This window comes from Xenopus laevis, chromosome 1S (assembly GCF_017654675.1).
Source record: "Xenopus laevis strain J_2021 chromosome 1S, Xenopus_laevis_v10.1, whole genome shotgun sequence".
NCBI classification, from domain to species: Eukaryota; Metazoa; Chordata; class Amphibia; order Anura; family Pipidae; genus Xenopus; species Xenopus laevis.
The window spans coordinates 46,796,659-46,808,047 of NC_054372.1; the positions used below are offsets into that span (position 1 = coordinate 46,796,659).

The 11,389-nt window shown below is 39.3% G+C and overlaps 1 protein-coding gene across 1 annotated transcript; it reads right to left on the reverse strand.

Moving 5' to 3' along the window:
* Positions 1 to 4,715: 4,715 nt before the first annotated feature.
* On the reverse strand, positions 4,716 to 7,875 carry LOC108706667 (POU domain, class 4, transcription factor 2). Its single transcript, XM_018243276.2, has 2 exons — positions 7,654 to 7,875; positions 4,716 to 7,316 (listed from the first exon to the last, which is right to left on the reverse strand). The coding sequence occupies exons 1-2, from the start codon at positions 7,873 to 7,875 to the stop codon at positions 6,387 to 6,389; spliced, it is 1,152 nt and encodes a 383-aa protein (XP_018098765.1). The 3' UTR covers positions 4,716 to 6,386.
* Between the last annotated feature and the right edge of the window lie 3,514 nt (positions 7,876 to 11,389).

Sequence of the window (11,389 nt, forward strand, 5' to 3'; positions counted from 1 at the left end):
TCCAGAAATGGTACAGAATTTTTAATTGATTGTATTTAGAAGGTTTCTTATTTTAGTATGCTGAGGCTTATATTAAATTTTAATTTTTGCGATAGTTCCCCTTTAAATACAATCTCGTTGAAATGTTTTTTTTAATTTGTCTCTGATTTCTCCCCCCCCAGTCGCTACTTGTGGCTTTCTGCTCTCAAATCGATTTGGGTAGCAAGAGCCTGTATGAATGTCATTGCCTGTATCATGGCAGTGTCCATATGCTCCCTTTTCAGAGTCACACACCGCTTATTCCTAATGAGCACTCTCACTTTCCCTGTTCATCTCCTTACTCGTTCATATTATTGTCATGGCGTGTGTCATTGGGCTTGTAATTCATTATGTGTGGTTGTTTTGGTACAGGAAGTAACTGGCGCCTGCGACTTACTTTGGGGAACATGGGAATGACCCCATGTGCCACCATAGTACTACTACCTGCTCTCCTCTCCCTACAGACTGTCCCACTACTCTCCTCCATTGCTCTTCCTTCTTCTCTATTTCCATCTTTTAAGTGTACAGCAGTACTATAAGTACAATATAATAGACAACAAACATGTATCATTATTATAATATCATTCTTTCTTTCTTGTATCCTTCCTTTCTTCTTTTGTTTTTTTCCTTCTGTTAAAGGGGAACTATCTCGAAAATTAAAATTAAAATATGCTTCATCATACTGAAATAAGAAACTTTCTAAATACAATCAATTAAATATTCTGTATTGTTTCTGAAATAATCAAGTGTATCTCTCAGCATCTGTTTCTCTTCATTCTCTCTTCATGCAGGAGTTGGGTGTCAGATAATCATTGACAGTTAGATCCAATATATCTTATAGGAGGGCTCCCTTTCCTAGCAGATGTATAAGAGTTCACTCAAATAATTGATTACAGTACAAACAAAATCTAACAAAATAACTGCCTTTTGCACAAATCCTGCATATAGAGAGACAGGATTTCTGGTGATTTTAATAGAGTCAGCTTTAATACATCTTCTAGGCTCTTCTATAAGATATATTGGATCTGACTTTCAATGAATGTCCAGGGATGCTATTAGAGGAATAGTGAAGAAAAACTTGTTTATTTCAGAAACAGTACAGAATTGTATTTGGAAAGTTTCTCATTTCAGTATGATGAAGCTTAAATAAAATTTTCATTTTCGGTTCCCCTTTAATATTATAGACTAGAGAATCCACTCCCAGCCCCCTCCAGCCTTCCCTTGGTACCTTCCCGAGTGGCCCTGACTGCAGCCTGAGACGAACCCCATTCACTGCCACATCCAAGTCGCATCGATTAGCTCTCAGCAATGAGTTGCGCGCTTTATAGGCGCACGCCAATTAATATTGCATTAGTGTATATAAAAAAAAGACCAAGACCAAGTAGCACTGCGCATCCTATCTATCAAAGCTATTTATTATTAAGGCACCGAGCATATGGGCAACACATCGCAACCTTATCGCTCTTGGTTGGCATTATGTGCCATTTATGTCTGGGAATGACTGGTTTTATAGTAAAGGCGCGGCCCCTGTCACTGGGTGTGAATGTAGTTACCATTCCCTGGCCCTCAGGCTGAGCCCAGCCAAGCCCACACTTCATTAATGTTTTATCTGCATCCGAGACGGCTGTCTGCTGGGGGAGATGGATGGGGGAGTTGGGCCAGCAGCAGCTCTGTCTTGTTACTGGGGAGCTGCCATACTTGCATTCATTGACTCCATTCTACTGCTCCTACTGAGCTTTATTGTGCCTAAACAAGTGTGAGCTCTGCAATAACCTGGGTGCATGACCTTTGTGCTGCCCTTTATCTTCTGTATAGCACGCTAGAATTTTCTGGTTTCATGCTTGTGTTTACTCCAAACTGTATATTTAGTCCCCTTTTATATTTTCTTTTAATGGGGTGTTGTTTTTAGTTTAAAAAATTCAATACCAATATATAAAAGTAAATTGATATTAACGTTGTGCCTGCACATTCATGAAAAGAAAATACCATATGAGCCTCTTATTCCAAACTGTATGTTTATATTTTCTTTTAATGGGGTGTTGTTTGTAGTTTTCATATTTTAATACCAATATATAGGAGCAAACTGATGTTAACTTTGTGCCTGCATATTCATGAAAATACCAAATGAGCCTCTTATTCCAAACCGTATGTTTATCCTCCTATATTTTCTTTTAATCGGGTGTTGTTTCTAGTATTAATATTTTAATACCAATATATAGGAGCAAACTATTAACTTTGTGCCTGCACATTCATGAAAAGAAAACAACAAACGAGCCTCTTATTCCAAACTGTATGTTTATCCTCCTTTTATATTTTCTTTTAATGGGGTGCTGTTTTTAGTTTTAATATTTTAATACCAAAATATAGGAGCAAACTGATATTAACGTTGTGCCTGCATATTCATGAAAATACCATATAAGCCTCTTATTCCAAACTGTGTGTTTATATTTTCTTTTAATGGGGTGTTGTTTTTAGTTTTAATATTTTAATACCAATATATAAGAGCAAACTGATATTAACTTTGTGCCTGCATATTAGAAAATACCATATTAGCTTATTTCACTTTATCAATGAATATACCTGATTAATTAATGAATTTATACCTGTTTTATTGCGCTGGCCTTGTGCCAGGGTGAGTGTGTGTGCCAGCCCCTGGTATCACATGGCTGTTCTGCAGTAGCTGGCAGTTGCTCACCAGGGGGCTGCCATGTAAATCCCAGATTGGGAACTCTTTTCTGCAAACCACGTTAATCCCAATGAGGTTTGCCAGTCCCTGCTTGCGCTGACCTGCAGTTATTAGCAGAGATAACTAATGATTACTTACTTATGCTCTCTAATTAGCTCATTTCGTAATGCGCCGTGGATTTATTCATTCGCTCGTAAAATCGCAGTTTTATTGAATGGATCGTGTGCGCAGGGAATAGTAACTCTAGCATCGGGGAGGGAGCTGTGTGACACTAGGCAAATGCATGGCCCAGAGGTTCTACAAAATAAACACCACAATAGCCACCAATAGTGCAACATATAAATAATAAATCGTAGGATTAAGTAATGTATACTTATTTTTAGTAATTATTGGAGTTATTTCACAGGCCTGTGCGCATTGCATCGAATTTTGTGTAAATAATATTATCCCGGTTACTGAGTATTTTCCCTCTTACTGAATTCTTCATCGAATCATCATGTTTAGAAAATACATTTTTTTATCAAACCTTAAAATGATGTAAACGAATATAAATGAGTAAAACGAAAGGAGATGAGGCAGCTGCGTGTTGCGTCTGTGATAGAATCAAAATAAGGGGCTTGTTTGTTATTCTTGCAATCCCACGAGGGTCTTCTTAGGAAAGGCCAGTGTGGAAGAGACAATATACAAAATTTATCATGCAAAACCCCTGATACATTTGGAAATAGTAGTGACGTATTGGTGTTTTTATGCACAAAACACGCAAATATGTGCATTTGTCTTTTGAATGTTTCTATTCATTCTAGTAATTGTAATGAAATGTTTCCCCTGCTCTGCAGTCCATCAAACTGGATCTCATTATGCAAGACAAAACTTTTCTTTCACGCGATTACCTTTAAAAAACCAAATGTCGTTTAGTTGGAACAGATCGAAGGGAGTTCACAAGAATACGATGTAGCATTTGTTTTGATTTTAAATTATGTTTTTTTTTTCAAGTTACAACAAATGTTTCCAGTAGAAGCTGAAGCCTACTCCTATGTTACAGGGAAAGTCTGCCCAGCTATTTTCCCATGGCAGAGATAATCAGAATAATATAATATGGGGAATTAGTTATTTATCTGATAATTTAGTGGATAAACCCAATATATGACAGCTAGCAGTGAGCAGTAGAGCCTTAGGCTTAGGATCTCTCCATGGTGCTGAAACCTGCGCTACTGTCCAGCAGCTGCGTAAATAAACTTTATTTCCTCCATTACATCCATCTATTTACCTCGTTGTAGCTTCCCTCATAAACGTCCCCTGATTTGTCTGGAAATTCATCACATCACACACTTCATTCTTCAACTATACAGTTGTAACAATAATGCACTTCTTTTTTTTATAGGATTGAACAGTGAACTAGGAACTAAAAACGAAACCATGATTTACCTTCTCACTACAGATGTATTTTTTGATTTGTTCTTTAGCACAAAAGGACCGTGCCCCCCTCCCCCCCAACAGGGTACTGTATATTAATCTATTAAACATACCTGGCTTATAAACGATCTATTTACTCTTTACAGCAAGTGATGTAAAATCAATGCTTACAATATATGGCTCTTCAGTTATTTAATTTTAAAATAAAACAACTTACACTACAGTCAGTTCATTCTTTTTATTTTTTTATTTTTGTTTTATTGAATTTTGGTGTTTGCTGAATTTAAATCCCAGGCTGGAGTTGTCACATGTCTAGTGTGTTGTGTTACCCTTATTGTTTTGGTCTAGGCTTTTAACATGGCGAGTCGCTAAATTTACAGTCCTTTGGAGACAATATAGGAGATAATAGTGGGCACTTTGCATTAGCAGCGAATGCATAATAAAGCACTTTCCCATTTAAGTCGCAAGTAATGGCACATTTCACAAAGAAAGGTCCCCAGAATGAATTATTTCCAATAGGTAAAAGCGTCCAGTGCAGTAAATGGAACCCATTTAAATGCTTAATATAATAATATATTGTTCTAGAGATTACAAACACTTGAAGGAGTTACATGTTTATTAGCTGCACATTTCTAATATCACAAACTACACCAGTGCAGTATCTCACATAAAGCTATAAAATAACAGACCACGTCTATGAAAAGTACTCCAAACCCCAGTTTATTTAGACTTTTTGAGAATATTTTGAACATTTTCTCGTTCGTCCTTTGATTATTATTTCCTGTTTCAGTATTAATACGCTGTCTAAAAATAATACTAAATCTGGATAAGAATATTCATTGCCGGCAGTCAAAGATCTTGGTTTGTTTTTTGTTTTTTAATGAAAGACCATTTAACAAATAAATTATTACATTAGAGAAATGAAAAAAAAATCCTATTAAGTAAACGACTAAATTTCATCTTACAGGACATAAGACCAGAAATAGTCTTAGTACAGCAAAATACAGCAAAATAACTGTAGCAATATATATATATATAGAAAGAGAGAGATGTATGTAAAAGAAATTTGAATATTTACAGCACAATAAACTTTCTGGTGGATCCTCACTTATTTCAAATATGCTAAATATTATAAATATGTACAGGACCTGGCAATGCCTTCTGTGGTTAAACCTTTCTATCATCTGTTAACATAACAGGTTGTGCACATGGTATATTGTAAATAAATAAAGTGTGCAACTTCCAAATGTGGATATTCCTTTGAGACTAGTCTAAAGCCTTAATTTAATTTAGCAGGGAACACGTGCCCCCACATGTCTCTTTTACAAGGTGAGAGTGACAGAGAGGGGAACCCCATTAAATATGTAAGAAAGGAAACCATATGAAGAACATTCAGATGTCAGGGTCTATCCACATATAATACAGCCTGGGAGCAGTCAATATTTCTGGTCGAAAGGGGGAGGGGGGGTCACTATTAATGGCAATCTACAGATGTGACCAATGAAAAGAGCTGCTACATAAACCTCTAAACTTGGTGATTTGTACTTTTACCAAACTCGTGATTTTGTGCAATATAAACCAGAGGTAGGAAAGTGATAATCAATAAATAACAGCAGTAGTTTTGCTATTAAATATTAATAAGTATCCTTAAGAGTTTTTTTTCCAAAGCTCCGTTGAAAACATAAAATATTATAATTAAATAAGTTAAAAAAAAACAAAAACAAAAACACAAAGGAAAATACATCAGGGTGACTTTGCCTACACTTAGCATCACAACAGGGGACAAATATACTCAATCACATTAAAAATATATGTATATTTATATATATATATATATATTTATAGATTTATATAATTTTTTCTAACAAACCAAGTGATCGCAGAAACCGATTGTAATCGTTTTAATCGTTTAATGAGTCATTTTATAGGTTCTGGAATTAGCTCAAGGTCCACCATTGTGCTTCCCACGTTCTGTAATTTGTCTTAAAAAATAGCTGTAAGTGTGCAGTGAAACTGGGGAGATAATAAAAACGTCTTACTTGTGCAGTCCCGATCCGTGAGTGGCAGGAGGGTTGGCAGCAGGCGGGCACCTATGCTTTGTGGGCACCAGATACTTTCTGCAGCCCAGGTGGAGCCCACAGCTGCCTGGCACATAGAAATGCAGGTTTATATACATTTATAGAGATTTTGGCGATTAAAAAAACATATTAAAATGTGGGTTTTTTTTTTTAAATTCCTTACAAAATGAGCAAAAAAAAAAGTAGGCAGTCTAAATCCCAGCAGAGTATTTCATCCTTTTTTGTTTCTGCCTCTGGTTGCAGAACCACACACGGACTACATTCTTTTTGAGGTCCAGCTTTTCTGCGATGGCAGCGATTTTTTCGGAGGAAGGACGAGGCTGGATGGAGAAGTAGGCTTCCAGCGACCTCTTCTCTGGGGCTGCTATGGACGTGCGTTTTCTTTTCTTCTCTGCTCCATTGAAGAGCTCTGGTTTAGTGAGCTTGTCCCGGTGAGACTTCTCAGCCTCCTCTAGCCAGGCTTGCAGGATGGGTTTGAGGGCAATCATGTTGTTGTGGGAGAGGGTGAGGGACTCGAACCTGCAGATGGTGCTCTGGCTGAGAGAGCCAACTCCAGGGATCTTCAGGTTGGCAAGAGCAGATCCAACATCAGCTTGGGTCACCCCGAGCTTGATCCTTCTTTGCTTGAACCTCTCAGCAAAGGCTTCCAAGTCTCTGGGATCGGCATCGACATCACTCATGCAACCCATGTGGGTTGGTAGTCCATGGGCATGTGCCATGCTGAGCGCTGCCTGGTGCATTGGGTTCATGCTGGCCATGTGCGGATGAGCTGGTGTAGAGACTACAGAACCGTCTGGTCCAGTCAAGGCCCCCAGTGTTAATCCAGGGGTGATGTGGTCCAGTAGTTCTCCTTCCAAAGGCTGGTGGTGGTGATGATGATGATGGTGGTGGTGGGAGCCAGTCACTCCAGATGGATGAGAGATGGGCACTGAAGAGGAAGCCGAGGTGCAGGGAATGGTGTTCATGGTGTGATAAGTCGCGTCCGGCTTGAAGGGACTGTGGTGAGGCGTGTGGTGGTGGTGGTGGTGGTGTTGGCTCTTGCACTGAGACACTAAATCCACCGCAGCCAGAGCTTCAGCACGGGCCAACAAACTCTCATCCAGACCTCCAAATATATTGCTCTGCAAAGTCAAATAGAAAGCACACATTACTGTCTGCTGGGAATTCACCGATTAAAACTTTTCTGGAATGCTAAAAAAAACGCTCCGGCTACAGAGAGAGAGAGAACACACACTACACAAGGTACATGCCATATCCCAGGTCATAAAAATTAATATGAAAGGGAAGAGCGGCTGAATACATAAGTTGAGGCAAAAGAGAGAGAGAGAGAGAGGGAAGAAGAAGGGGGGAAACATTGGATGTGTTGGGTGATTTGCTGTACAGACATGAAAAAAACATCAAGCAGATAAAGGGGCTGTCAGGCTGTGCCTCAGAGCGGTGATTATGCACAGTACATACCGGTGGGGTTGGGAGACAGGCTCTTCTCATCGCCTCCGCGCTGCTGTTACTGTTGCTACTCCCGCTGCCGGCGCCGGCCCTGCTGATGCTGGGGGAACTGGTGGCCGAGGATGAGGAGTGAGGGGAGGACGAGTGCAGCGCAGAGTACTTGGTCTCCGGGTCCTGCATGCTGCTGTGAGACATGCTGAAGGGCTGCTTGCTGCTCAGAGACATCATCATCATGACTGCGGCTAATGGGGACAGAAAGGGGGCACTGAGACTCCCCAAATTAGAGGAGCAGCCGGGCTGACGAGGAAGGATGGCACAGGCTCCTCCTGATTCTTCAAATGTGCCGCGGTTTGGAGTTGTTGCCTCCTGCCTGTCTCTCCCTCTCCTGCTAAGGAGCCAGGTTTTGTGTGTGTGTCCCTGTGAGAAGCACTGCTCTGCCTCTCCTCCTCCTCTCCCCTGAGAGTCAATCCAGATCCTCTAATATTTCCCCTTCTCTGCCAATCTTACTCCTCCCATCCACTGTCCCACTCTCTCCTTATGTTAATCTTTCATAGCATCAGTCACTTGCTAGTGCCCAGTGTTAGAGCTAAGGGCAGCAACAGCCTGGCACCATTCTCTCTCAATGTCTCTCATCCAGGCCAACTCTCTGGCATTCCCTCAGCCTCACAGACTCACAGTGGCACCTCCATGATCCCATACAACGTGTCTTTTGTTTGTATCTCCCGCTACTGCAATGTATCTGGGTGCTGCTCCCTCTGTACCCCCAGATCTGCCCTTTAGCCCGCCGGTCCCCTCTTATCTGCTCGGCTGCTGCTCCCCTTGGCCTGGTGGCAGGTAGTGGTGAGTGAATGGAAGAGGCATCAATGTGGGTGGGAGGCAACTCTGCCTGGCTTTACCCTGTATTATCAGCTCCTCTGTGATTGGCTGGTTGGCATTGGTTGTATTTGTGTGTGTGTGTTTGTTTATAATACATGGAGAATGCTTTTTCTATCACTGTTTGCTTGTTGCTGTCTGGGAATGAATGTGTAATTTCCTTATTGCTTATCATTAACCCCAATAAACTCGGAGACCAGACTAGGAGTAACCACAGTATCTATTCCCAGTCAGTATTATCACTACATGTCAGTCAGTACAGGGTCTCTAGGCTACACATTACTCACTCCATTGTGATTTATTCCAAGTCCTTGTTCTGTAGTTCAGGTGAGTGGAATTCATTGCAATAAAGCTCTGCGCAATATGTTGCCTATAAATACAAGTTAATAATAACTGCATCCTTACACAGCTAATGTTTCTTTACTCGCATAATACATTGGCACAAGAAATATATCATTTCTGAATTCTAGACAAGTATTATCTAACCATTTTGTAGTTATATACTATAGTTTAAGTACAGAAACACATGCAAAACGAAATTTACCATGAGTGATTAGAAGATTCACTTTATATGTGCCAGAACTTTCCTTTTCTTTTTTAATTCCTTTTTATTGAATTTTACAATAAAACATGATGCCCATTTTACAACATGTACATAAATATGCATTTTCATCTTTCAAATAAACATCATACAGATTTTTACATGAACAATAAACAAATATTGCTGACCAGAACTTTCCTTATAAATACTTGGGTCAATATGTGCAGGTCCTTCTCTTATTTACATAAACCTTCAGCCTGTGGTCACCCAGTAAGCTGCTATTAATAGGTGTAGTGATGCACAGTCCCAGAGCATGTCCTGGATTCAGGGACACAACAAGGCAGTTTCACTTGCCTGACTGTCATATGAACTGCAAGGATCCCTACAACTGAGCCAAATACCCTGCACTTACATTTGCCCTACATGTACATGGAGGATTGCGTCAAATAGCTTTAGAAATTCTCCCATTGGAACTGTGTCCTCATTCACTATGAGAGGATCCAGCAGCAGCCAGGAGTAGCAAGTATCTCTGCTGGAGGGCCCCACAGGTAAGTGTACAATGTGTTTCCAGATAGGGCAAGAACATGGGAGCCTCAGGCTGAACCCAAAGAATTGAAGGGGCTTTGTTGTGTGTCTAGGAAAAGTCCCCCAAATTTCTCTGTGCAGCTTGTACAGTCACCATCTCCCAGAAATGAAATAAATCAAAGTTAAAGCTTGAGGATCATTTAATTATAGCAGTCGTGTAGCAAGTAAAACAACATCTCTAAGCAAATTATGGCCGGGCCAGGAAGGAATGATTAGATTGAAATTTCATTTATACTGGGGAGACACGGCGCACACCAATATGTAATGTGTTCGGGCTCATCTGATTTGTGGCCTTAATTCGCCTTGACGAATTTATTAGTTTTCATAATGGTGGAGAGGCTGTAGAGCTAATGTAGTGCATGTCACTAACGGTGAGAGGCTCAAGTCTATAGAAATCTTTTATTAGTGACAGCAAGGCTGGTGTATAATGTAAGCTGAACACAGACACCCCTCTGTACACATTAACAGCCTTCTTAATTAGCCCTCAGTGTTAGCTACAACGGCTGCAACTTTACATGATGTTCTCATTAACAAGCTTCAGGCAATTTGATTGTGCTGCAAACACACGTTCTGTTGCTGCTACTAAAATCCTGCCTCTGTCGCAATACTGAGCTGCGATAAAGCCTGAGCTTGCAACTAGGGCACTGGCGTTCAGTTTCGGTGCTGCAAAATATGTGCGGTATAAAAGCCCTTGTCTTATGTTTAAGGACATTTAGTAAGTCAGACAAGTTGGAAAACAGCCCTTATCTGAAATAAGTCGGATATATGAAACACGCGGCCATGGGTCTCCTTCATTACCACTGAACGATTCTAGGTGATAAACTGGAACAATCACTTGGAACCAAATCGGGGAACTTTTCTTCTTTTCTTTCATATTGCCCACAGTTCTGTACCTCTGTGAAAAACCTTCACTCTTCTAACCTGTGCGGTTATATCTATGTATCTGGTTAACATGTCTGTCTATCTATCTATCTATCTATCTATCTATCTATCTATCTATCTATCTATCTATCTATCTATCTATCTATCTATCTCATATATATCATATATCAATGATTATATCTAACTAATAATCTATCTACCCATATATCTATCTGACTAATTATCAGTCTATTAATCATCTATCAATCATCTATCTATCTATCTATCATCTATCCATTCTTCTATCTATATCTGTCATTTTTCTATTGTATATATGTATGCAATGTATATACTTATAATACTGTATACACACACACAGTAAATACTGTATATAAACACACAATATCTATCTGTCTATCTATCGTTGTAGCTAATCTATCTCTCTCTCTCTCTCTCTCTCTCTCTCTCTCTCTCTCTCTCTCTCTCTCTATCTGTATCTATCTATCTATCTATCTATCTATCTATCTATCTATCTATCTATCTATCTATCTATATCTATCTAGATAGCTATCATCTATCTATCATCTATCTGTATATATCTATCTATCATCTATGTGTCTATCTATCTATCTATCTATCTATCTATCTATCTATCTATCTATCATCTATATCTAATCTATCTATCTGTCTGTATCTATCTATCTATCTATCTATCTATCTATCTATCTATCTATCTATCTATCTATCTATTTAGCTATTTAGCTATCTCATATATATCATATATCAATGATTATATCTAACTAATAATCTATCTACCCATATATCTATCTGACTAATTATCAGTCTATTAATCATCTATCAATCATCTATCTATCTATCATCTATCCA

What these genes read in the sequence shown, in the direction of transcription:
- LOC108706667 (XM_018243276.2), bottom strand. Translation starts at nt 7,875, where the DNA reads ATGATGATGATGTCTCTGAGCAGCAAGCAGCCCTTCAGCATGTCTCAC. An exon ending in CCTGTCTCCCAACCCCACCG is followed by an intron (nt 7,317 to 7,653) that starts GTATGTACTGTG and finishes TTGACTTTGCAG; the next exon opens with AGCAATATATTTGGAGGTCT.